The sequence below is a fragment of the Corythoichthys intestinalis genome, chromosome 14, assembly GCF_030265065.1.
Source record: "Corythoichthys intestinalis isolate RoL2023-P3 chromosome 14, ASM3026506v1, whole genome shotgun sequence".
NCBI classification, from domain to species: domain Eukaryota; kingdom Metazoa; phylum Chordata; class Actinopteri; order Syngnathiformes; family Syngnathidae; genus Corythoichthys; species Corythoichthys intestinalis.
This window is the reverse complement of record NC_080408.1, coordinates 7154610-7182103: the sequence shown is the minus strand read 5'-3', so window position 1 is coordinate 7182103 and position 27494 is coordinate 7154610. Positions and strand designations below refer to the sequence as shown.

General features: G+C 42.3%; 1 protein-coding gene and 1 long non-coding RNA gene across 2 annotated transcripts in view; one reads left to right on the top strand and one right to left on the bottom strand.

The window, feature by feature from the left end:
- vwa5b2 (von Willebrand factor A domain containing 5B2) overlaps positions 1-17963 on the bottom strand; it is a 36438-nt gene extending 18475 nt beyond the window's left edge. The window contains exons 1-8 of the mRNA XM_057856475.1: positions 17825-17963; positions 14349-14543; positions 12783-13005; positions 10702-10862; positions 10502-10633; positions 5475-5599; positions 5226-5402; positions 5044-5154 (exon numbers count right to left, since the gene is read on the bottom strand). Coding sequence (XP_057712458.1) covers positions 5044-5154; positions 5226-5402; positions 5475-5599; positions 10502-10633; positions 10702-10862; positions 12783-13005; positions 14349-14543; positions 17825-17963 — 1263 coding nt within the window. The remainder of the gene's footprint in view (positions 1-5043; positions 5155-5225; positions 5403-5474; positions 5600-10501; positions 10634-10701; positions 10863-12782; positions 13006-14348; positions 14544-17824) is intronic.
- LOC130929375 (uncharacterized) lies at positions 3215-4109 on the top strand. Its single transcript, XR_009066870.1, has 3 exons — positions 3215-3677; positions 3849-3877; positions 3995-4109. It is a non-coding gene; the product is annotated as an uncharacterized LOC130929375 (long non-coding RNA).
- Positions 17964-27494: the final 9531 nt, after the last annotated feature.

Sequence of the window (27494 nt, the reverse complement as noted above, 5' to 3'; positions counted from 1 at the left end):
TTTTTCCCCACATTCTGTCTTTCATGGTTGAGGTTTACCCATGTTGACAATTACAGGCCTCTTTAATATTTTCAATTGGGAGAACTTGCACAATTAGTGGTTGACTAAATACTTATTTGCCGCACTGTAATTGAATCATAATAAAGCCAAGGCAAACACGGACACATTAGGACAGGCCTCAAAATGGAAACAAACACACTTGATGGGAGGTTTTGAAAGGACACCTTACTGGCGTGCTGAAAGTGCGCGAAAGGTCACCATATGGTCAGGTGAGTGTGAAAATACTGTTTGTCCTTGTGTTGATTAAACTTGATACTCTACTGCTAAGGCAACCCATAGAATTGACCTATTCCCTGATTAAAGCGCAGCATCCTGCATGACTGGAAAACATCTGCCTTCTGGAAACATGATCCCGATAACCACACTCACTAATCTTCCCATTTTAACTCATTGGCCGCCACTGACGGCGATAAATGTCCAATCGATTTGAACTAAAAGAGCTGAGACAATAGTAGAGTAACATGAAAAAGTATCTGAAACTTTTGGAATTTCTCACATTGCTGCATAAAATCACCATCAAATATGATCGGCTCTTTGTCAAAATCACACAGATGTAAAAACAGTGTCTGCTTTATCTAAAACACCCCAAACATGTATAGGTTTTCATATTTTAATGAGGAAAGCATGCAAACGATGACAGATGGGGGAAAAATAAGTAAGTGAACCCTCTGCCAAAGAAGACTTAAAGAGCAATCGAAACCATTTTTTACCAAACATTAAGAATTGTCTTGATGAGAAGCATTGTTTGATGTGCATCATGGCTCGGTTGAAAGAGCTGTCTGAAAACCTGTGATCAAAGATTGTTGATTTGTATAAAGCTGGGAAAGGATACAAAACCATCTCTAAAAGTCTGGATGATCATCAATCGACAGTCAGAGAAGTTGTCTACAAATGGAGAGTGTTTAGCACTGTTGCTTTTCTCTCAAGGAGTGGCTGTCCACCTAAGATGACGCCAAGACTTCAGCGCAGAATACTCAGAGAGGTAAAAAAGAACCCCAGAGTGTATGGACTTACAGAAATCACTGGCACAGTCCAATATCTCTGTGCACACATCAACTATATATGAAACTATGGCCAAGAATGGTGTTTATGGGAGGACTCCATGGAGGGAGCAAATGCTGTCTATAAAAAAATTGTTCTCGTTTAATGCTCGCAAAAAGGCACTTGGACACTCCACAGAAGTTTTGGCAAAATATTTTGTGGACTGATGAAACCAAAGTTGAATTGTTTGGGAGTAACACACAACGTCATGTATGGAGGAAAAATGGAACAGCTCACCAACATTAACATCTCATCCCCACCGTGAAGCATGGTGGAGGGAGCATCATGATTTGGGGCTGTTTTACTGCCTCAGGGCCTGGACGACTTGCAATCATTATTGGAAGAATGAATTCAAACATTTTGCAGGAAAACCTGAGGCCGTCCGTCAGGCAGTTGAAGCTAAAAAGAGGATGGATGCTGCAACAAGACACAGAGGTAATTCAACTTCAGAATGGTTTCAGAAGAACAAAATACACGTTCTGGAGTGGCCAAGTCAAATTCCAGACTTGAACCCCATTGGAATGCTATGGCATGACCTAAAGACAGCGATTCATGCCAGTCATCCCAAGAATCTGACTGAATTACAGCAGTTTTGTAGGGAAGAATGGGCCAAGATTAGTCCTGATCGATGTGCTAGACTGATCTGCAGCTTGTTGAAGTTATTTCTGCCAAAAGGGGGGGGTCACAAAATATTAAATGTGATTGTTCAATTTATTATTTTTCTCCCTTCTGTCATTTTCTGCATACTATCCTCATTAAAATATGAAAACCTATAAATGTTTGGGTGGTTTTAGTTAAAGAAGACACTGTTTTTTCATCTGTGTGAGTTTGACAAAGATCAGATAACATTTGATGGTGATTTTATGCAGAAATGTGAGAAATTCCAAAAGGTTCACATACTTTTTCATACCACTGTATATGTTAAATATTGCTATTGATCAAAAAAATATGGGTGATTATCTCAGCATTTTGTGATTTTTGTGCATCTAGCGTAAACTCTGAGAATTTTATAGCCACTGTAGCCTAATTTTGTTATACTTACATTAAAAAAATTATTAATCGGGATTTTATTAGGAAACGACTTTGAATTTGTTGATGCCACTGCTCATGGAGACTTATACAGTGTATCACAAAAGTAAGTACACCCCTCGCATTTCTGCAAATATTTAAGTATATCTTTTCATGGGACAACACTGACAAAATGACACTTTGACACAATGAAAAGTAGTCTGTGTTTAGCTTATATAATACAGTTCATTTAGTTTCCCCTCAAAATAACTCAAAATATATCCATTAATATCTAAACCCCTGGAAACAAAAGTGAGTACACCCCGTAGAAACTACGTACATCCCTAAATGTCCAAATTGAGTACTGCTTGTCATTTTCCCTTCAAAATGTCATGTGACTCGTTACAGGAGTGCTGTCAGCATTGCTGCAGAGATTGAAGAGGTGTGGGGGGGGGGGGGGGGTCATTCCCACCACCTTGCTTGACTGCAGGCATGACACACTTATCTTTGTACTCCTCACCTGGTCGCCGCCACACATGCTTGTGACCATTGGAACCAAACAAATTAATCTTCGTCTCATCAGACAATAGGACATGGTTCCAGCAATCCATGTGCGTTGTTGACATGTCTTCATCAAACTGTTTGCGGGCTTTCTTGTGTACCGTCTTCAGAAGAGGCTTCCTCCTGGGGTGACAGCCATGCACACCAATTTGATGAAGAGTACGGCGTATGTTCTGAGCACTAACAGGCTGACCCCCTACCTCTTCAATCTCTGCAGCAATGCTGACAGCCCTCCTGTAACGAGTCACATGACATTTTGGAGGGAAAATGACAAGCAGTACTCAATTTGGACATTTCGGGATGTACGTAGTTCCCATGCGGTGTACTCACTTTTGTTGCCAGGAGTTTAGATATTAACCCTTGAGAGTCGAAGGACGCGCCGGCGCGTCCTCAGCGCACGTCGTCTTTGAAGCACCCTCGCGTTTTAATTACGTCACCCACATGCCGTTGGTTGGTCTCGTTTTAAAGTGCGGAAGTTGCGGTTTACTCTCGTTGTTATTTGAAGTCAATCGACCAACTAAAACGTGAGATATTGTCATTTAAGTTTTATAGTTTTATTGTCCTCTCAAAAAAAAACATTAAAACGCTGCATGGATCATTTGTTTATGTCTATATTTCCATCATTTCTTGTCCTTTTTCAAAACGGAAGCTCCATGAAAAAAACACAAATCAAACGAACCCTTTCGAAGTCACAGTGGAAGCACAAAATGCGTTTTTTTTTTTAATAAATATAACTGCCGCGCGAGGTTCCACCGAACGAGAGGGAGGAGTGAATCTGAAGCAGCGAGGGGGCGAGCGACGGCCGTTTGAATCAAGCAAGCGAGCGAGCGACTTTGTGTGACTTTGAGGATGAACGGAAAACTAAATTTAGCGCAAGCAATTGTGCTTTTTGATCAATTTGAGGAAGAGGGTGGTCCAAATTCGTCATCATCGTCTTCTTCGGAAGAGTCCTCGAGTGAAGATAGTGACGGATTTGAACACGTGGGTGACGCCATCGACGAGCAGAGGTAAGCCAACTCACTTTTTTTTTTTTTTTTTTTTTTAATGCTGTAAAAGTTTCTTTTGATATTGCAAGACAAAGTTAATTTTGATGCAATATAAGTGCGTGTTTGTGTATGTAATAATAAAATGTGCATATCAGATCAAAGTATAATTTGTGGTCTTCTTTCTATATGAAGATTAGGGATGGAGCACATATTCAGCTACGGTATTCTTTCTATTGTCATACATATAGATTTCCATTATTATTTATTGCTGTATATATTTTTATTTTATACTTTATTATTTTCATAAATACTGACTTTTGTTTCATGTACATTTATAGTGACAATGAAAGTAAAGTGAAATGAAAATGGAAGGGTGGAAAGAGGACCGACACCCCATGGAAGTGTGGGCTGTGATGTAGCCCTGTGTCTAATTCCAGGACGAAACTGCTTTTCGGAGTGGCATGCCTGAAAAAAATTTAACTTGTTTATTGTAAATAGTTTTGAAAATACTTTTTTCCCCAATGTTATATATATATATTTTTTTCCCACAATCAGTCTTCTCAATTTGTGTATATAAATGTGTGTTCAAGAAGCTTGATTGTGTGTACATAGTTTTCATCAGGTGATGGGCCGCAATACCTAAACTCATAAAGAGATGGCCTCTAAACACTTTTTGTGTTAGATGGTATATTTTTTCACTGTTCTTCACTGTTTGGTCTGCTGTATATAACCTGTTTTGACTAGAGCATGTATAAATGCAAAAAACGCCTATGGCTATACCTGTTGTTTATGTTGAATTGTCAAATAAAAGACTATTTATTCTAAATTTTTTTGGTTGAATGTTCATCCTAACATGTTGAATAAATATTACAAAGTTTCAAAACGGTTCGTTACGCATGTTTGGTTGTCAATTGGACATCAATATTAAAAATTTTGACAAAACGATTTTGGAATTTTTGGTCTTTTTGGGCCCAAAATTATGACTTATAATTGGTCAGTGAAGGAAACAACAGTTTGGACATGAAGTTCAAGGTGTCACAAAAAAAGGGACCAAACCAGGCCATCGTAAACAATTCTGTCTTTGAAATATAAAGGCAACTTCAAAGGCATGCAAAATCAGACAAAATAGGCCCAGACCTTAAAGGGTTAATGGCTATTAATGGCTTTTGTGATACACTGTATATGCCTAAGGGAGATTCCTGTTTGGTTTTAGGTCATTAGCGGCTTTGGTTTTGAAAATTATTTCGATTTTAAGTTTTTGAAAACAGGCCCCCTACGGAAGGGAGCCCGCGCCCCATTTACCATCAACTGATAGTGAAGTCTATGTCACATGATTGGACTTCTATCATCATCAACGGCACTGAAAGAGTGAACAATCCGAACTAACATCCGTGCAGAGTTTGCTGGCTGTGAACAAAGGTTTCATGGGGGTGCCGAAGCTGACAACGTTGAGCAGCGTGCCGGAAGGGAGACTCTTCAACGCCACTGTCAGGGCTTCCTGTTGATTCAAGAACATATTTAGCAGCATGACAACAAGAGTTTCAGAAGTATTTGAAATATAGCTCTCACTTTTACACGACCAATGTTGCTTCCGTTCGTGCCGCCGCTCCAGTCAACAAGGAACAATATTTCTCTGGTGGCTTTGTTCAATTCTAGAGGTTCTCCCAAGAAATCGGGACAGAAATTGAGCATCAACACCGGGTTGTTCAAGATGTCCTTGTGGTAGCGCTTCCGTACAAACTCCACCTGCAGGTATATGCAAAACAGTTAGCGTGAGGGAGTAAATGGTGGAGAAACTGTCATACGAGATATGCTAACCTTTCTCTCAGGTTCTGGATCTTTGCGGGTGCAACGAATGAAATCCCGTCGTGAGAGGATGTGCTGTTCGTACTGGCTGAAGGAGAGCCTTCCTTTCTCGATTATGACGAGCGGGCTGTGCGGTTCTTTGAAGAAGTGACGTTCAACGAGAACAACATTTAGGGAGAAAGATGAATGAAGCTTTTATATAGAGGATCTTTAGCTTATATTAGTGTTGTTTTTGGCAGTCCTTTGAATTTTAATCGTCGTCTTTTGGACACGGTGTTGTTTTCGTCATCAGTGACGAGAACGAAAATATTTAGTCGACGGACTATTTTGGGGAGACTTGAACATAACGAAAGGAATGCCAGTTTTCGTCTGATGAGACGACAACAAAACGAAAACGACATACAGGTAGTTCCGTTCCGTAAACCGAATTTTCGTGTAAGTCGGTTAGCTGGGGTTTACTTCATTGGTGGAATTGATTTTAACAAATTCAGTGCAGTTTTTAAGTTATTTGTTACTTTCAAGGCTCCGGAGTGGCTAAGCTAGCGCAAGTCAATGGTACCTGCTTAGCATGCCGATAAAAAACGCAAAAAATTCCAAATTCAAAGATGCAGATCATTGTTCCAAAACACCCATGCGGCCAAAACAATGGCCCACCAAACTGCTGTAATTCATTTCATTCATTTTTTTTTATTTTATTTTTTTTGGAGACCACAATAGCCAAAGTGAAGCCGTTCACATTTCATATGCAGTAAACATTTTGTTTGGGCCAAGAGGTAAGCCATTTTGATGCTTTTAGTTATTTTTTTTAGCGTGGCGTTTTTGTGCTGCTTCTATCTGACAATGAATGACCTGAAAAATTAAAGTGGTATCTGACTGCCACCGTTGTTATTTTCTGTTGTAAAGAAACAACTTTAGTAAGGGGGATGTGTAAATAAAATGAATGAAGATTTATTATTAATGAAAAAAATGAAGAGTTCGTTGGCTGTCAACGAGTAGCATTTGCGATCGCTACACAAAACGGCAATGTCCCTCAAAAGAACGGTCAGAGACGTAAGACAACCAGGGGATATAATATATAAGAAAGATGGGGCTTATGGTGGTAAAGGATAGATTGTTGAAACTGGAGAATATCATTGTCAGTGGCGTAAGAAAAAGGCGTCGATAAAAAAGCTAAGGGAAGCTCAGGTCGGCTCGCTTTTTTTCAGCCGTCGACACCCATGCAATCTCTTTAACTGAACATTTTTATGTTCTTCCACATCTTTACTAGTGAATTTGCTTTAGGGACATCATTTTCGGACAGAATTGGTAGGTTTAGCTCTGTAAACATCTCCGTCGTACGCTATTCCGATTCATTTCCTATTGGGGACAAACAAGAGCTTGTCCCCCCTTAGCTAACAGCAGAGCCACAGAAGCTAACGTCATAAATATTCATAAGCGGGAATTACGTGTGGCGTGCGGTACCCCATCAGAGAGGAGTGCTTCAGCCACTCGTGCTCACGATGCATTCGAGGAAGGTACGAAGTCAGACTTATCCCGCTGAGATGGTAGCAGTTGCGACCTCACAGCGTGCCGAGCGGATCAAAACAGTCAAGTTGTGACAAGATGTTTTTTATTTTGGCCATCAAAGACATTTTGACATTCAGCAAACCTGCCTTCTCATAACCAATCAAATAATGGACGCGTTCCGATGATATTTTTCCAGATCATAGGTTGGAAACTTTGACTTCCCATCTCCCTCGAATACCGCATCAGTCTGCTGAATTAACCGGCAACATGGCAAAATAAGCATTTAGAGGCTGTGGAAACAGACAGAAGAAATGGGCAAAGTTTCCACAAATTTCCTATGAAGAACGAGGAACAACATACTGGTTACTTGCTGCTGGCTACGAGATAAAAAAAAAAATCGATATGATATCACTCGGCTGGATTACAAATGTTGCTGTTCATACTGCACTTATTGACATGCAATGGTAAGTTTTAATAACTTTATCCTTAAACATAGCCAACACTATTGATTGCATGGGTCATCGATGATTTTCATGTGTGCATATGTTGTTTTTTATTGGCAAGCTAAGCCAGCCCAATTGACTAGCGCTAGCTTAGCCACTCCAGAGCCCTGAAATCAACAAATAACTAACAAACTACACGGAATCTGTTGAAATCAACGCTACCTACTAATTAAACCCACGCTAACTCGAACATTAAGCTAGATGTCAAAAATTCTGAACTTCCCCTTTAAGTACCCCAAAATAACTATGCAAAAAGTCCAAAAGTATTGTATTTTGTATAATGATGGAGGATACACTGCCCTCTGGTGTGACGGGAATAGGTATCTTTCTCGCAGACACCATATAACCGTCTACATTAGTCTAACACATTCCTTATAGTAAAGCAGTTAGGGAGATGTTACTACATGCCATTCGACACAGTAAAGTTGACCGGCTTATCAGCTCGGATAAGCGAAGAAAAAAACGTCATCAGTTCTCAGGGTGGATCAGGACGAAGGAGATGGTACCGTTTCTCGTAGGCACTGTCTAACTGTTTGCATTACTCTAACACACGCAATATAATCAATCAGGGAATAGTATCATTTCTCATATTTACTGTAGGACTGTTTGTATTACTCTAACACAACTAATATACAATAAAAAGCACTTACACCATAGTTTAATAAAAAGAAGCAGAATAGAGGGCATAAAAGATACACAACGCCATCTTATCACAGAAGCCCAACATGTACATCATGAGCAAGATTGACGCACCAATCAGTTCTCCCGGGCACTCCAGGACAAAGAGCAGGGCACTCTGTCCTAAAAGAAGTAGCATCGGAGAACACCCTCGCCCAACCAGGATAACAAGTTGATAGCGCGGGCGCCTTGGATGTCAAGACCTGCGTCGGTCGCCATGGCAACCACGTCCCGGCCACGAAGGATGACGCACGAACCTGACCGCCCAAACCTGCTACAGAGGGATGGTCCCAAAACAACACCCAGCCACGCCTTCAGCCCGGCCCACTCCACCGCAGCTTTCAAAAGAACTGAACATTCAGATAACAACTGTCGCTCCTCGGGAACATTTCTATGTAGCCTTGTTTTGCCGACCCTGGATCAAGCATTGTCTCTCCGACGTCTGTTTTTGCCTTGTTTTTGACAATTGTCGACGAATAAATTGTCAACCTGTTTTCGGTGAGCCTTCTTCAAACTTTTGGATCATGGAGTCAGTACAAAGACTGAATGGGGTTTTGGCCCCTCCCGGTCGACTTGCGGGAGCGGTGCCAGCGGAACACCGTTTCGTTCGGCTGGCGCTATTTCCGCGGGTTAGCCGGGGGAGGGGGGATTCCTTCAGGTGGCAGCGTTGGGTCTGGCTGGACTGTCGCCTAATATGACCAAGAAGGAGACTCTCGTCTGACATGAATAAAGGACAGCCCCGCTCTGGTTTGGCCCACATAAGGCTGTAAGTTGTTTCAGCTAATATATGTTTGTGTATGCATTTGTAATTAAGTTTACAGCAGGGGTCGTGTTAACCGAATATTTTCCGTCGTTGACCGGTTTTTTAAAACAGTGACGGAAAAAACTGAAGTCCATCCGTCATTTTGACAGGTTGCAATTTACACCCCAGACCACAGGGTGGCGAGTGAGCATATTAATTAGCTATTGTCTCTCTTGATGCATGACGTCGTTGGCCTTACTCGGAAAAATGTCACGGCAACTGAGTGTTTGCCTGGCACGGCCAGATTGTTCTCCCTGTATTTTTCAAACACTGAGAGAAAAGTCTGGGACACAGCCTCTCGAGTAGGTACAAAATCAATCGACAAATCAGATTTGTATATTTGCGTGATGTGTTCTTCACGTGCAACGTCACTCTTGCGCGCCGAAAGTCGTCTCTACAACAACACGGATGGCGAACGGGAGAGCCGAGAATATGTTCCAATCTGGGGTAAATTCAGTTTTAAATGAGCTAAAACACATCGACACGAGTCACTGACAACAGTCTGTCTCGCGCTAGCCATGTTGAATAAACTCCGTTCTCCTCGTATGTTTACTTCCGCGCGCAAGTCCCTCGTCCTGCCCTCGTCGCTTTGCTAACGGCACGTCTGCCCGTCGCTGATTGGTGCCCTCCGCTGTCTGTTTGCATCTTGTTAAGCTTGTTCGGGCAGAATATTAATTAAAAATGAATGAAAACTAAATACTATTGAATATGTCATTATTATCATTTTAAAAATGTAAGTGACGGGTAAAAATAGATTATGACCGGATTTTTATGACACTGTCAGTCAAAATGACAGACAACGAAAAAGTCTAGCGCAACCTCTGGTTTACAGTCACAGTTTGTGGAGTTACATGTGAGCTGTTTGCTATGAGAATTGTAAATACATTCGTAGCATTTAAGCTAGCAGACTTGGTTTGGAAAATTAGGCTAATTTAATCTACTATATTTACATATTCATCAGATTAGATGAACACCAATTGTTTTTTGTCAAGTGTTTGATTTCGGGGCATTTTATGGGTCATTTTCTGTTGATTTTGGGTTACAGAACAGGAAGTGACCCGTAAATTACCGAGACTGAACAGAAAGTGACCTGTAAATGCCCCGAAAATTGGAAAGAGTGACTGTGAGTGCTCTGGTTTCAGATGAATGAACGTCTTAATGGATTGGGCGTTGGGCGCTGTCAATGGCAGCTATAGAGTTCAATCAGATACGATTATGGTGGAAGATTTTGGCAGCAAATTGTTGGTTCCTTATTCTTTTTTTTTTTTTTTTTAAACATTGATACCTTTTTAAAACATTGTCTCGATTCTAGGCATGAGCCTTTTGGGATGTAAAGTATCGCGATACATCACCATTTCGATATTTTGTCACACTCCTACTAAGATAAAAATTAAAAAGGTTGTCAAAAACAACGCTGGTGCTGACTGGGTTGGCAAGCCTGTCTTTTAGGGTGGATCCGGCTAACCCTAGTGGATCCACTCCTACTTCTTCCTACTTCACCAATTGCGCATGCGTAGAAAATATGCCAACAAAGGTCCTCCTTTACTCACCACTGAGGTGAAGGATGATCTCTATGTGTCTGTCATAGGGATGCTCCTGGGCTAAGGTGATGTACGTGGCGGAGGCACTTTGGGCGCTGGGGTCAGCATCTGCTCTCAAGGCATGAGTTGGGCTCTCCAGTCCTAGGAATAAAAAGACAAGGAAACTCTTTGCAAAACAAAAAAAGAAATACAGTCAGCAAAAAATGTACCGGCCAGCAGACAAGCCCCTCGAACCAGCAGTTGGAAGTTGAGCTCATAAGGAGCCAAAGTGGCAGCTGGACTGGTAAAGATGGCATGTGCACAGTACTGCTGCTCAGAATCAAGAACCCGTTCCGGTTTTCCTGAGGTGCCACTAAAACAGCTGGTTGAGCTGAAGAAGAAGACAAAAATGAAGAAAAGTATACTTGAAGTCATTTATACTCACAAGAAAGATTAGTTATGTCAGCTATGTTAGACATCCATTTCATTTTGACTGGATTAGGCGTAGGGTGCCGTCAATGGCACTGAAACCAGAGCATGTCTTGTGCGCATTTACAGGTCACTTCCTGTTCAATTTAGGGCATTTAAAGCTTCCTATTCATTTGGGGACATTCTTCAGTCACTTCCTTTTCATCAACCCAAAATCAACAGGAAGTGACCTGTAAATGCCCCCAAATCAACAGGAAGTGAAGAGGTCGAGATGAAGATCATCACATCCAAATCCATGGTCCTCAGTCGAAAAAGGGTGGCGTGCCCTCTTCGGGTCGGGGATGAGATTTTGCCCCAAGTGGAGGAGTTCAGGTATCTTGGGGTCTTGTTCACGAGCAGGGTAAGTGGGACCGTGAGATCGACAGGCGGATCGGTGAAGCGTCTGCCGTAATGCGGACTCTGCACTGGTCTGTAGTGATGAAGAAGGAGCTGAGCCGAAACGCAAAGCTCTTGTTTTACCAGTCGATCTACGTTCCTACCCCCACCTATGGTCACGAGCTGTGGGTCTTGACCGAAGGAACAAGGTCCCGGATACAAGCAGCCGAAATGAGTTTTCTCCACAGGGTGGCCGGGCTCTCCTTAGAGATAGGGTGAGAAGCTTGGTCATCTGTGAAGGACTCTGTGTCGAGCCGCTACACCTTCACGTTGAGAGGAGCCATTATAGGTGGCTCGGGCATCTGGTTCTGATGCCTCCTGGACCCCTGCCTGGAGAGGTGTTCTGGGCATGTCCCAACGGGGGGAGGCGTCGGGGACGACCCAGGAAACGCTGGACAGACTGTCTCTTGGCTGGCCTGGGAATGCCTTGTGAGCTGGTTGAAGTGGCTGGGGAGAAGGAAGTCTGGATGTCCCTGCTAAAGCTGTTGTCCGCGCGACCCGACCCCGGATTAAGCGGTAGATGATGGATGGACATACATTACAGTCCACGGGGGGTGCTTTGGCCATGGGCGGTAGGATTTGCGGTTGGAAAGAACTTGCGGTGGTCCCACTGCCCTCAGCTGGGCTCTCCTATTTTAATGCATACACTGCACTACCCTCGCCACACAATCCTATCACGGTGCTGGGTAATGACTGCCAGTCGGGGACCTGGCAGCCACAGTAATAGGGCGTTATGTGGGTCCCACACTTTTTCTCCATAGCGTGGCTCCCAGGACGTGGCCTCTTCTTTGTCTGGGATGCCGGTTGTAGGGGAGATGGGGGGGTCGGGGCCTCCAGTCCCGCACCACCCCGTGGGGGTATCCTCCTTGGGCGCCGGCGCGGGTCGCTTGCTGAGTGCTGGTGGGTAAGCTAGGTGTTGGCAGGGCCCTGTCCTGCCACGGGTCTAGTGGGCCGTGGGGTTGCCGCAGTGTGCCGTGTCGGTAGGGGGGTGGATGAGGGGAGCGGAGGTGCATCCCCTCATCCCTTCCCTGAAGGCCGGTTAATAGGGGCGTGGATGATCCGGGGGGGCCACCCAGGATCCCTGGGTGATGACGGCGGCCCCCTTACTGGAGCTGCGAGAGGAGGGATGGGCTGTGCTGGCTCAACCCACAAATTGGCTGGGGAGAGGCCGTGACCCTGAGGGACCCCCCCACGCAGCATTTTTCTTGCCTGCAGGACTATCACACGTCTGATAGGATTTACGGATGACTGAGTGCAATTAGACACACTCAAGTAGAGAAACTATCAGGATTGGCGATCAGGCAGCATAGAATAGGATGTCAACATATCCATACTTACAAGCAATTCACATAATATTGGGTTCTTCACCTCACATTGCTGATTTGTATACGCTTATTATGGGTAAATATTAATAAGTATATCTTGTGTGATTGTTAATTTTGAGTACCCGGTTTCTTCTGATTTCCCTCCAGTTTCACTCTTGCTCGCAGTCATGTGCGTGACAATGGGTGTCAGTAATGTCGGGTAGACAATGTGGATTGCTCCATTTTCTAACGTAGGCAGTTCAACTGTGGTCTTCATGATGATGGTCACTATATCCATGGGACCGATCAGGCCCGTGGCCACGATGAAGGTGTTTCTTTCTAGATCTTCATCCAGGATGAGATGCCCTGTGAGAGATAAACATGATGTCACAGCTCATCAGAACAAAAAGATTCAATTGGATTTACTACTTGAACACACCAAGATGTCTTCATTGTTTTGCAATGGCAAAATGATATAATTTTCAACATTGTTGAGCACCAGTTTGACATTAGGACAGTCGAGTAATTAGTTGGAATCAGTGAGACTAATACAGTATTTTGATGGCATAGTCATAAAATAAACTAGAAGATGCAATTTCTGGAGACATTTCGATGGTAGCTATGTCGTGATGGTTGGTATATCGGGTCACTTTTTGTTGATTTAAGGTATCTCGGACTTCCTGTAGATGTCGGGTTCCTTTTGATTGTGGGGCATTTCATGCTCACTTCCTGTTCATGTTGGGTAACTTCTTGTTTGCATGGGTGGATTGCATGGTGTCTTCCTGTTGATTTGGGAGCATTCGGGTTCACTTCCTGTACATCTTGGGTCATTTCCTGTTTTGAGGCATTCCAGGGTGACTTCATGTTGATTTTGAGACATTCTGGGGTCACTTCCTGTAGATTTCGGGTCACTTCTTGTTGATTTTGGGGCATTGCGGGGTCTCTTCCTGCTGATGAGGGGGCATTTCAGGTTCACTTCCTGTACATTTTTAGTCACTTCCTGTTGATTTTGAGGCATCTCAGAGTTCCTGTAGATGTCGGGTCACTTCTTGTTGATTTTGGGGCATTGCGGGGTCACCTCCTGTTGATTTGAGGGCATTTCAGGTTCACTTCCTGTACATATTGGGTCACTTCCTATTTGATTTTGAGGCATTTTAGAGTCACTTTCTATTGATTTCGAGGCATTCCAGGGTCATTTCCTGTTGATGTTGAGGCATTCCAAGGTCACTGCCTGTTGATTTGGGGGCATTTCAGGGTCACTTCCTGTTCATATTAGGCCACTTGCTGTTGATCTTGGGCCATTTAGGAATAACTTCCTGTTGATATTGAGTCACTTGGGTTGGATCATATCAATAAGAGTGAATGGAAGTTTTTGTGCCATTGAAATGAATGGCGAATAGGGCCATTGGAAATTAATAGGAAATTTGGACCATTTGAAATGAATGACTACATTTTTTTGTTGAACTGTACGTGTTAGCAAAAACTGTATAGAACCTAGGAAAACAATAATTTTTAGGGTGTCAAACGAAAGAGCCGGCGTCGCATGAGAATTCCAGTCGTTTTGCTGTTTGAATGGTGTCGGTGGGTCAAACGGTTTTGGCGGGGCGGTCGAACGCCATTGAAAAAAGAAAATTATAGATGGTAGCTTTTGGATTACATGCAAAGCTACCATCAGTGACCTCTAATTATTTCAATGTATACACGCTGACCATTGGTGCACTGCATATCCAAGCTGGAGCTTCTGCAACAGTTCCATTCCCGTCCTTCGGTACAGGGGCAGCAATCTAAGCAGCAGTCCTTCAGCTTGCCCCGGTTCTGGATCTGAACACCCATCATACGTCCTGCAATGGCTGCCTCAAAGCCTACCACGATCTCCTTTTCTCCGAGAGGGCACACAAACACACCTATGTAGAATAGAACAAGGCATTAGTCAAGTGACGTGAAATAGCCTTTACTTTGGGCAATAACACACTCATTTAGGGGGTTCAGGGGGAGTCAGAATGGGGCCATACAGTCCCAGGCCGGCTTCCCCTTGATTTTAACGCATCATACACCAAATCTGTGGGGCAGATGGAGTCGGTTGGGTGAGGGGGTGATGTGATGGCAGGGCTTCCTTTTTGTCTGGGCTATCGGTTGCGGGGTGAGGGCGGTTGATGCTCTCAGCGTTCTCTGGCTTCCACTCTCTTTTCTAACTGGGCGTCCACCTCGGGCCCTGAAGGGGATCGTGGAGTCACGCCCTCCAGGTGGGTATCCTTTCCTGCCTTGCGCCTAGTGGGCCGTGGATATCCCGCAGTGTGCCACGTCGGTTAAGGGTCTGCGGGGGTGGTGGCGCATCCCTTCATCCTTTACCTGAGGGCTGGTTAATGGCGTAGGTCCAGCAAAGGGGTCACTGCCATCCTCCTGGGACCCACCGCGGTCATCCGGACCATATGCGCCCCCATTAACCACCCTCATGGAAAAGATATGGGAGCGTGCCCACCCCCGCCAATTCAGTCAACCCGGACCTCCCAGCAACCCAACAACCAACGTGGCACACTGCGGGACCCCCACGGCCCACTAGGCCCGGAGCAGGACAGGATCCCCACCCAGAAGGGGTGACACCCTGCCGGCTCGCTAAAACCTGGCCGGCGATCTGCGCCGGGGCCTAATGAGGACACCCAGTTAGAAAAGAGAGAGGAAGGCGGAAGCGGGAGAACGCCAGGAGGCCTTCGTGGGGTGGAACATAACTAGAGCCCTGTACCCCCATTCCACTCCACCCCCACAACCGACTTCCCAGACCAAGAGGAGGCCCCACCATGTGAGTCTTGCCATATAGAAAAGTATGGGACCCACCTAACCGCCCTATTGCAGGTAGTCTCCGGGTTACGAACAAATTCATTCCTACGCTGGCGACGTAACCCGAATTTCCGCGTGGGTCGGATTCAACCCTTTCAGTACCCATGAATACCCACTAAATCTCAAAATAGCTATCCAAAAACATGTATTAAATGTTGGCGTCCTACCTAAACAGTGCGCTAAATTGTAATCTTTCCCCTCTTTCTTACAAATGCATGCATCATAAAACAAAAATCAATGTTCTGTCGCGTTCTGCAGCTAGTCAGATTTTTTTTTTTTTTGCTGTGGGGGCGTGCCGACATCGCACTTGCAGCTAATCCCTGCTCATCAGCGGTAGTATATAAACGCAGGCCATCCATACTTGTGCAGGTACGTGAGTGTGTTTTAGTTGTTTTATGGGCTCTCTGCCAACCACCTAGTTTTACCCTCGCGTTTGTTCCCCGTCGACCTCCTGTCACGGACCTGTTTTTTAATTTCCCCTTTTTACCGCGATCGCGTGTGAGTTTGTTTTGTATTTAATAGGACTGTCAAACAATTAAAAATTTTAATCGAGTTAATCACAGCTTAAAAATTAATCGTAATTAATCGCTATTCAAACCATCTCTAAAATATGCAATATTTTTCTGTAAATTATTGTTGGAATGGAAAGATAAGATGGATATATACATTCAACATACTGTACATACGTAAGTACTATATTTGTTTATTATAGCAATAAATCCACAAAATGGCATTAACATTATCAACATTCTTTCTGTTAAAGGGATCCACGGATAGAAAGACTTGTAGTTCTTAAAGGATAAATGTGAGTACAAGTTATAGTAATTTTATATTAAAACCCCTCTTAATGTTTTCGTTTTAATAGAATTTGTAAAATTTTCAATCACAAAATGAAACCACAAGGTACCAAGGGCGAGTTTTGAATTAATTAGAGATCTAGCCAAGTTTTTCTATTGCGTTTTGCTCCTTGACTGACGCCGTAGTTTCCGGGCTCATTGTATCTTATGTTCATCTGATTTCACAATGCACGCGACCACTGATAGTTTGTATATCGTGACTAAATATTGCCATCTGGTGTATTTGTTCAGCTAAGCGAAATGTTTAAATAGAGCTTGATCGTGAATTTTACGTAGCTATTTTGATTGGGAATGCCAGTTCTCTTTGCATTGAGCGCTTTACTGTTTGTGAACATTATTTCTTTTGAGGGATAGGAATATTATTTTTGTTTTGCTTTCAGTAAATGATACTGTAGCGACTTAACTGTTCTGCCAAAATGCATGATGGGAAGTTGGGCAACCATGACTGTCAGTGGTGGCTGCAAATGGTATATGTTCTGCGTTGTGTTCAATGAAACGTGAAAGTTAAAGATCATCTCCTGACATTTCTCACCACGCCGCTCGCCACAATAGATATGATTGTTGCGAAAGAGTTGCCAATGCTTATGCCAATAAATGATGCGGCCCTAATAAATGCCTGTGTCCACTCGTTTTTCTCTGCCTTTTAGCTCTCAATGAACAATAAACGACACCATTGTAGTCAGTTTGCGGCTATGCATTGAGTGGGTCATTCCGCGCATGCGTTACATGCGTTAAATATTTTAACATGATTAATTTTAAAAAATTAATTACCGCCCGTTAACGCGTTAAATTTGACAGCCCTCGTATTTAATAAACCTTTGTATGCTTCCCTCAGTTGTTTGTTGTCTGTTGTGAGGTCCAACCTTTTTTCCACGTTTGTGGACCCTGACACGTTCTAATCAACTACACAACGACTGGAGACAAAATGGCAGACGAGACTCTGGCATCATGGAATCATGTAAGTCGGGTACGGCCTAACCCGGGTACTACCTCTACTGTGACTGCCAGATCCCCAACTGGCAACGTTCAAAATGGATTGGACGTCTATCACCGTTGACTGCAGTCAATGATAGTGAATAAATCAAGTTGTGTCTTTATTGTAATTGACACTCATATCTCAAATCATCTTGCCCCACTCAAATGTGAAAGTGCATATATTTATTGTTTTTATCTAGTGAAGCTAATTGCTTGAAATTTATTAGCCTACAGCCAGACAGCATTTTAATCTTCAACACGTTGCAAAGGATTTACGTTGTCACTTTGTTTAATCAACAACCTTGAATAAACACATAAATACTCTTTTTGCTAAGCAGATAATAAACATTTCCCACGTTAACGTCATATGTTGCACCGTAAGTCATTGTTTTTGTCGCCAGAACTGAAAAAGATCCAACAATACTTGACATGTGAGGTATTTTTAAACTGGTGGACCGTTCACAAACTACAGATTCATACCGTATTGGTTTATACAAATATGAGTTCTAATCACTCACCATCAACAGGGTCTTTATCTGCATTAGCATATGTGAGGTGCGCCGTGATGCCCAATGAGCAGCCGATGGCACAGGATTTGATGCAAGACGACTTGAGCAGCAGCGGATCCCACGTGGAGCGGTTCCTTAGTCCCACCATCTTCACAGCTCGGACTACCAACAGCTCTGAAAGCGCAAGTCGGTCTGTGAGCTAGCGTGTGCATGTTAAGTAGCGATTTTCCATTCGTTGTGCATGATCAATGAAGCATGGATTAGCCAAAATGGCAGGCATAGGAACGGAACTTGTTCGCAACCCGAGGACTACCTGGTATCTATAAAACGATAGCAACGGAACTTGTTCGCAACCCGAGGACTACCTGGTATCTATAAAACGATAGCAGCACAAACAAATTTCTTTACAGCACATAGGAGCACAAACGTAGCATAAACGAATGGCACCATTTCGGGTCCATTTTACAATATATGGGGGGCTGTGTGACGTCATCTCTCTAAATCAATATCTCAAAAACGCAGCACAAGCAAAACTTTTTATAGCACAAACATAGCACAAACGATTGGCATCATTTTTATAACAAATTTGCATCTGATGTAGACCAGAGAGAGGTTACAGAGGTTATCGCAAGCTTTGCAAATTGTATCGTGAGGTACCGAGAGGTTCCCACCCCTAGTCAATATGCATGTGAAACACATTTTTACAGTGCCTTGCAAAAGTATTCGGCCCCCTTGAATCTTGCAACCTTTCGCCACATTTCAGGCTTCAAACATAAAGATATGAAATTTAATTTTTTTGTCAAGAATCAACAACAAGTGGGACACAATCGTGAAGTGGAACAACATTTATTGGATAATTTAAATTTTTTTAACAAATAAAAAACTGAAAAGTGGGGCGTGCAATATTATTCGGCCCCTTTACTTTCAGTGCAGCAAACTCGCTCCAGAAGTTCAGTGAGGATCTCTGAATGATCCAATGTTGTCCTAAATGACCGATGATGATAAATAGAATCCACCTGTGTGTAATCACGTCTCCGTATAAATGCACCTGCTCTGTGATAGTCTCAGGGTTCTGTTTAAAGTGCAGAGAGCATTATGAAAACCAAGGAACACACCAGGCAGGTCCGAGATACTGTTGTGGAGAAGTTTAAACCCGGATTTGGATACAAAAAGATTTCCCAAGCTTTAAACATCTCAAGGAGCACTGTGCAAGCCATCATATTGAAATGGAAGGAGCATCAGACCACTGCAAATCTACCAAGACCCGGCCGTCCTTCCAAACTTTCTTCTCAAACAAGGAGAAAAGTGATCAGAGATGCAGCCAAGGGGCCCATGATCACTCTGGGTGAACTGCAGAGATCTACAGCTGAGGTGGGAGAGTCTGTCCATAGGACAACAATCAGTTGTACACTGCACAAATCTGGCCTTTATGGAAGAGTGGCAAGAAGAAAGCCATTTCTCAAAGATATCCATAAAAAGTCTCGTTTAAAGTTTGCCACAAGCCACCTGGGAGACACACCAAACATGTGGAAGAAGGTTGCTCTGGTCAGATGAAACCAAAATTGAACTTTTTGGCCACAATGCAAAACGATATGTTTGGCGTAAAAGCAACACAGCTCATCACCCTGAACACACCATCCCCACTGTCAAACGTGGTGGTGGCAGCATCATGGTTTGGGCCTGCTTTTCTTCAGGGACAGGGAAGATGGTTAAAATTGACGGGAAGATGGATGCAGCCAAATACAGGAACATTCTGGAAGAAAACCTGTTGGTATCTGCACAAGACCTGAGACTGGGACGGAGATTTATCTTCCAACAGGACAATGATCCAAAACATAAAGCCAAATCTACAATGGAATGGTTCAAAAATAAACGTATCCAGGTGTTAGAATGGCCAAGTCAAAGTCCAGACCTGAATCCAATCGAGAATCTGTGGAAAGAGCTGAAGACTGCTGTTCACAAACACTCTCCATCCAACCTCACTGAGCTCGAGCTGTTTTGCAAGGAAGAATGGGCAAGAATGTCAGTCTCTCGATGTGCAAAACTGATAGAAACATACCCCAAGCGACTTGCAGCTGTAATTGGAGCAAAAGGTGGCGCTACAAAGTATTAATGCAAGGGGGCCGAATAATATTGCACGCCCCACTTTTCAGTTTATTATTTGTTAAAAAAGTTTAAATTATCCAATAAATGTTGTTCCACTTCACGATTGTGTCCCACTTGTTGTTGATTCTTGACAAAAAATTAAAATTTTATATCTTTATGTTTGAAGCCTGAAATGTGGCGAAAGGTTGCAAGGTTCAAGGGGGCCGAATACTTTTGCAAGGCACTGTACATTTAAATAGCAGATCTTATGTGTTACTCCTTATCCTCATGCTCTTAGCAACCAGCAGCATCGTGTGAGAGGCGCAGTTAATCATTAACACCGCAAATCAACAAACACTGCTTTTTGCATCAAGTCTAGCATATAAGCACTCGCTTATACCTCACACCAAGGTGTCAACAGAAGCATGTAAACATACAAGTAAAAAGTGTAGGACCGATTAATTGGCATGACGATTCGATTGGCCAATATTAGCCCTTTAAAAAAATTAAAATACGCATTTTCTCTTTCTGTTTATTATGCTAAGTGAAATGAAAATAATAGCTTTAAAGCAAAATTAACTCTCTGTGGGAAGCCGTTTCAGAAGTTAATCATCCTTGCTTTCAATTGCACTATACTCACACATAAACTAATATTCTCTCTTACACATACTAGTATACTCTCTCACAAACACTACTTTACCCTCTCACACATAATAGTATGGTCTCTCATATAAAGTAGTATAGTCTCTCTCTCTCACACACACACAACTATACTGTCACACACTACCAAACCCTTTCACACATAGTAGTATACTCTCACACACACAATACTTTACTCTCATACACATTACTATACTCTCTCACACACGCTACTATACTCTCCCTCACATGTAGTAGCATAGTCTCTCACACCCACTACTGTAGTCTCTCACCAAACTATAGTCTCATATACGAATATATGTTATAATAATGATTTTTCATTCTTGATTTAAATGTCCCCAAGCCACTTTATTTTTAGGTCTTTATTTTAATGGCTGTAATGTTTAAATGGGTATTTAAATCATCTTCCTTCCTAATTGTGCACAGTATAATTGTCAGTGTATGAGACTATACTATTACGTGTGAGAGAATATAGTACTGTGTGTGAGAGACCACTACAACGTGTGAGCGAGTATAATGGTGTGTGTGAGAGACTATACTAGTGTGTGTGTGTGAGAGACTATATTCCTATGAGCGAGAGATTACTATTATGTGTGAGAGAGTACTATGTGTGAGAGCCTATACTAGTGTGAGAGAGTATAGTTGTGTTTGTGAGTATAGTAGTGTGAGAGAGTATAGTAGTGTGAGTGAGAGACGATACTATTATGTGTGAGATAGTATACTAGTGTGAGTGACAGCGTATAGTTGTATATGTGACACCTAAGTGTGAGAGAAAATAGTAGTGTAGGTTAAACGGTATCGTTGTGAATGTGTGAGAGTATGATGTTACATGTGGAAGCAAGTATGATGTACTTCTCAAACGGGCTCCCATAGAACTCAATGTCTGGCATTGGCTGCCAATGTAGGCCATACATGTTAAAGGAATCGGACCTTCTAGCCAGATTGCCGGAATCACGCCAGCCGAAATGCCGGACTCCAGCTGGGGCAGCTCCAACGACCCGGGCCGGCGACAATCCGACAACCCGGCCAAAAGGCCAAACTCTGTGGGTTCACCTTAGTCTTAATCCCTCGCACTGACTCCATTTTGAAAGCTGGAAAAAGGCTTCGAAACACAAGTTGACAATTTATTCTGAGTCGACAGCAATCATACAGCACAGAGGGACCCAGGCGAAGATCCAAGGTCACCATATCACAAGTCAACAAAAGGTTCCCGAGAAAAATAACAACGATTAGTTAAACATTCAGTCTTTTTGAAGGCTCTCGCTGGGCAGGCTGTGGGCAGAAGAAGGGTGTGTTTGGGGTTTGTTTAGGATTATTGTCTGTTTGTGTATTGGACAGGAGGATTCGGGAGTTACTGTAGTCAGGGCAACGAGGGTTGTGGATTTTGTCACCTCAGCGTCAAAGGGGCTCTTAGAGTCTTATAAGTCATGTTATCAGTTGGATATTGGGCGTTCTCCTGTGTTCCTTGTGTTGGGACAGGGCGTCCAGCTATTTGTTGTGGACTGTCCGGGAGAACTTATTGCGATAGTTGGTGGTACAGACGTGGGTTTATCAGCGTCAATCTTGATCAGTCAGTTGCGAAACAGAAACACTCAGGCGGGGAGGCAAGGTCACCCTATCACATGTCGACAAAAGGTTCCCGAGAAATTATGACAACACTTAGGTAAACATTCAGTCTTTTGAAGGCTCTCGCGGGCCGTGGGCAGGAAGAAGGGTGTGTTTGGGATTATTGTCTGTTTGTGGATTGGACAGGAGGATTTGGGAGTCACTGTTGACAGGGCAACGAGTGTTGTGGATTTAGCCACCTCAGCGTCAAAAGGGCTCTTGGAGTCTTATCATTCATGTTATCCATTGGATATCGGGCATTCTCCGGTGTTCCTTGTGTTGGTACAGGGCGTCCCACCATTTGCTCTGGAACCTCCGGGAGAACTGATTGCGAGAGTTGGTGGTGCAGACGTGGGCTTGTCAGTGTAGATCTTGCTCGTGATGCCCACGTTGGGCTTCCGTGATAAAAAGGCGTCATGTATCTCTTATGCCCTATAATCTGCTTGTTTTCCTTAAACTACGGTATAAGTGGTATTTATTTTATATTAGGTGTATTGGAGTAATACATGCAGTCAAACAGTAAATACAAGACAAGATACTATTCCCTGACTGATTATATTAAGTGTGTTAGAATAATACAAACATTTAGACGGTGCCTACGAGAAAAGCTACTATCTCCTTCAACGTACAATGAACATTTATTCATTGGCTGCCATCCCTACCACTTCAAATGGATTGGACATCTACTAATAAAAAAACTCATTTCAAATCACTACAGAAGGACGTGAACTTGTTTTTCCAGTTTATTAGTTATATTGTAGAATATCCTAGAATGATTTCCTGATCTGTGTATCAATAATTGTTGTATCGCCAGATTGTAAGATCTTCGTTCTCGTGATCCTTGTATCACAAATCACATTGTATTGTGAGGTACCCAGAAGTTTCCACCCCCATTAAGCACCAACCCAAATTAAAAACGGTAATTTATTCTTATTTTTTATTATATACAGTTATTTTGTTTTTTAGATTTTTTTTTCTTCTGGCCAAAAAACTGAATCGTCCCCACAAACTAATAAGTCAGACACTTATTCCAACTGACTTTTAGTCCATCAGGGAGCGTTTGCATCGCGTTCACCAATTTGCGCGAATGTGAGCACACATCATAGTGTGAGTGTGTGTGTTTGCTATGGTCCCAGTAATGGGCTTTTCACATCTACCTTTCAAACAAGATCAACAGCCTCCATCTGGCTACTGTTTTGTCATCTCATAACAGGCAAATATAGTAAACGCCTGTTTTGTTCAAGTAAGGCAAACGTACACACATATACACTAGGAAAGTGCAATCATGTGGTATCTTTTTTGTCTGGAAAATAAATTTGTGGTCTTTTGTGTTCAAACGGTCATGTGGTTCTAGAGTAGAACACAGGTGATACAATCAGCTCTAGATAACTGTTGGTGGTAGTGAATGAGTTTAGTCATTGACTTCATCATGTATTGACGGGACATGTGTCGCAGGGCCAATAAATAGGAGGCCTGCATTATTGGAGAGGCCGTCAAAGCTGACAAAGAGCTTTTTTCGTTGAAAATTGGTGTGAATAAATGCTTAAATCCCTAAATTCTTTATAGATATGGACGTAAAACAGTATCGATTGTTTATTAAAAGCAAAAAAAAAAAAAAAAAACGCACAGTAAGCATTTATTTTACGTAAATATGTCGAAGTACAATGCTAGTCTGTTAGTGAATGTAGCGAGCGGCCGCCTGATGTAAACAGAGTTTTCCGGTGAAAATTCTTTATAGACATGGACGTAAAACTGTCTCGTTTCTTGGTTAAAAGCAAAAAAAAAAAAAAAAACGTGTAGTAAGTATTTATTTTGCGTAAATATTGCGAACTATGATACCAATGACGTAGCAGCTAATTTCTCCGATTGATTTTTTCTAGGGCTGTCAAACGATTAAAATTTTTAATCGAGTTAATTACAGCTTAAAAATTAATTAATCGTAATTAATCACAATTAATTGCAATTCAAACCATCTATAAAATATGCCATATTTTTCTGTAAATTATTGTTGGAATGGAAAGATAAGACACAAGATGGATATATACAGTCAACATACGGTACAGAAGGACTGTATTTGTTTTAGAGCTGAAACGAATACTCGAGCAACTCGAGTAACTCGAGTTTAAAAACTGATCCGAGTAATTTTATTCACCTCGAGTAATCGTTTATTTTGACAGCTCTAATCATCACGTTTTGCTCGGACTACTTTTAATGCGGGACAACGCGCTAATGTCACGTGCGTAGAGGAAGAAGCAAAAAAAAAAACAACTTACTACAGCCGACAGCCCCTACAAACGACGCCGACGTTGCTAAATACTAGCCCGCACGATGGTTGGTAGCAGGTAGCGTCTGATGAGTCTCATAGAGATCACATGTATGTTGAACTAGATGCGCATTGGCAGACTCGGCCGCGTCTGGGCAGCGTTAGTAAACAGCCGCCATCTTAAAGCAGTAGAGCGCTAAGCGCTAATAAAGAGCGCTAAAGCGCTAATAAAGAGCACTAAAAGTAGAGCGCTAAACCCTACTTGCAGCTTGTCCTAAAAGCTCTCTAAAAGGTCTTCAGCTAGTCCAAAACGCAGCAGCAAGACTTTTAACAGGAACCAATAGAAGAGAGCACATCACTCCTGTGCTCCAGGCACTTAACTGGCTTCCAGTCGAGTTTAGAATTAAATTTAAAATACTCCTTCTTACATTTAAGACCATTAATGGGTTGGGGCCACCTTATCTCACCGATGCTCTGGTTCCATACCGCCCCAACAGAACACTCCGATCTCAGAATGCAGGTCTACTGGTAGTTCCCAGGGTTTCTAAAAGTACTGTCGGAGCTAGAGTCTTTAGCCACCAAGCCCCTGTTTTATGGAATCAGCTTCCAGCTAGTATTAAAGAAGCCGAGACAGTCTGCACATTTAAGATTAGATTAAAAACGTTCCTATTCGACAAAGCTTATGGTTAGGCTAGTTGAAGTCGGAGTAGACTCACAGTTTAGTCTAAGCTTCACTAGAAGCTATAATGCTGGGGGCAGTACAGCCGCTGAATTCTATCTCCTTTTCTTACTCTACCTACCACTTGTCTTACTTTATTTCTATTTTCCAATGTTAATATCTAGCTGTCTAGTCTCTTCATCACTAGTCACCCGGTGTCCCCTTTCCCCCCTCCCCTCTGGGGAGGGGCTATTTTTCAGCTGCAGCCTCCTGACTGTCTGGACCCCTGGCTGGATAGACGTCCTCGCTGCTACCCCCGTCCCATCTGACTAGAGGGACTTCTTCTTGCTCCTTTACTCCACTGTATTTTTACGGACTATAATTTCGCTTGCTAATTCCCATTAGCCGTTCTGGGGTTCCTGTCTATCCGTCCTGGGAGTGGATCTCTCCTGACTATGGTACTCCCCAAGGTTTCTCATTTTTCTCCCAATTGACTCTGGAGTTTTTGGAGTTTTTCCTTGCCGGCATGGAGGGTCTTAAGGATAGGGGATACCTAGGACTTGAACTGCATCTATTCATCTTTGTTGCTTCATTTCTAATTGTGTATCATATTGCCTCTGTAAAGCCCTTTGAGACTTCTGTTGTGATTGAGGGCTATACAAATAAAATTGAATTGAATTGAATTAATAAATAAGATTAACGTTACTGTGACTAGCTCACTTAACGTTAGCCCTGCGGAGGGCTAGGTTTCTATTAATTATGACCACTTTCGATGCGTGGCTAACGTTTCTTACATACAGGCTTTAACATAACATAGCGTTGTGGAGTGATGAGGATGTAAAATAAAAACTCAATAATGCTAACTATCAATTTTAGCTCAGTAGTCATTGCTGGATAAAACACCAAGTAGCACTAGTCCCTAATGTGCTCCAATACAGCCTGTATCATACATTTATTTTGAACACTGCAAAAACTCAAAATCCTATCAGGACTTACAGTTTAGACTAGCTTAAAACTTAACTAGAACTTAAAAATGGCTTGACACAAATAGAAATTCAATTGAAACACGTGGGAAAAAATCCTAACTTTTAAGTGATGTGTGTTATCAAGCGTAAAGGCATTTTAGGTGTACATATATATATATATATTTTTTTTAATAAGGTCTAAAGGTTTTTTGAGTGAAAGCAGTGAATTAGTCTCTTATTCTAGTTACATCTGAGATGCAATTGTTGGCTGTTTTCAACAATATACATCGAAAATAAAGACATTGATTGACTGAAAATGGTTCAAGATTAGATGAAATGTCTTGTTTTCTCATGTATATTTATAATTGCTCTTCACCTAAAAATTTATTTGTTTTATCCGATTAATCGATAGAATTTTCAGTCGATTACTCGATTACTAAAATATTCGATAGCTGCATCCCTAATTTGTTTATTATAACAATAAATCAACAAGATAGCATTAACATTATTAACATTCTGTTAAAGCGATCCATGGATAGAAATACTTGTAGTTCTTCAAAGAAAAACTTATAGAAATTTTATATTAAAACCCCTCTTAATGTTTTCGTTTTAATGAAATTTGTTAAATTTTCAATCAAAAAATAATCTAGTAGCCCGCCATTGTTGATGTCAATAATTACTTACACAATGCTCATGGGTGCTGAAGCCTATAAAATCAATCGCACCCAAGCGCCAGCAGAAGGCGGCAAAACTCCATAAAACACAATTAACAAGTGAGGGTTTCACTGTACCGTCATTTAAATCTGTCTGAGCGGGGCATCTGCGTTAATTGCGTCAGATATTTTAACATGATTACTTAAAAAAATTAATTCACGCCCGTTAACGCGATAATTTTGACAGCCCTAATTTTTTCACAACGTTTCAAATGCATGCGTGGTACGAAAAATATAATAATTACTGTAAATCCTCAAACAAATCACTCCTGAGACAATCCTTCCGTTTTGTATGCGGTACAGCTTTCGTACTTTTATCCTAAATCCGGCGTTAAATGCTGCATGTGTCGCTGTGACCGACTGCAAATAACTGAAGCGGATTGTGGGATGCCTGCCCCTCTGCTTGAAGGCGTTGCACAGTGGCTGGCCGAATTGACCCGTCAATACAATGAACAAGTCTATGGTTTAGTGCTACAACGATTAATTGATTAACTCAAGTAATTCGATCAGAAAAAAAGCTTCAAATCAAATTTTGCTGCTTCGAGGAGTCGTTTAATTACAGTGGTGTTGTAATAGTTTGTTTTGAAAGTGTTTGCATTTGTTTTATTTATTTGGGTGGATACACTGCTCTCTAGTGGCAACAGTGAATATAACATCATTCAGCTAACTTGGCTGAATCCAGCTGCTCCTTGTTAAGACCAATGTAAGCTAAGTTTTGTTTGAGCTAATG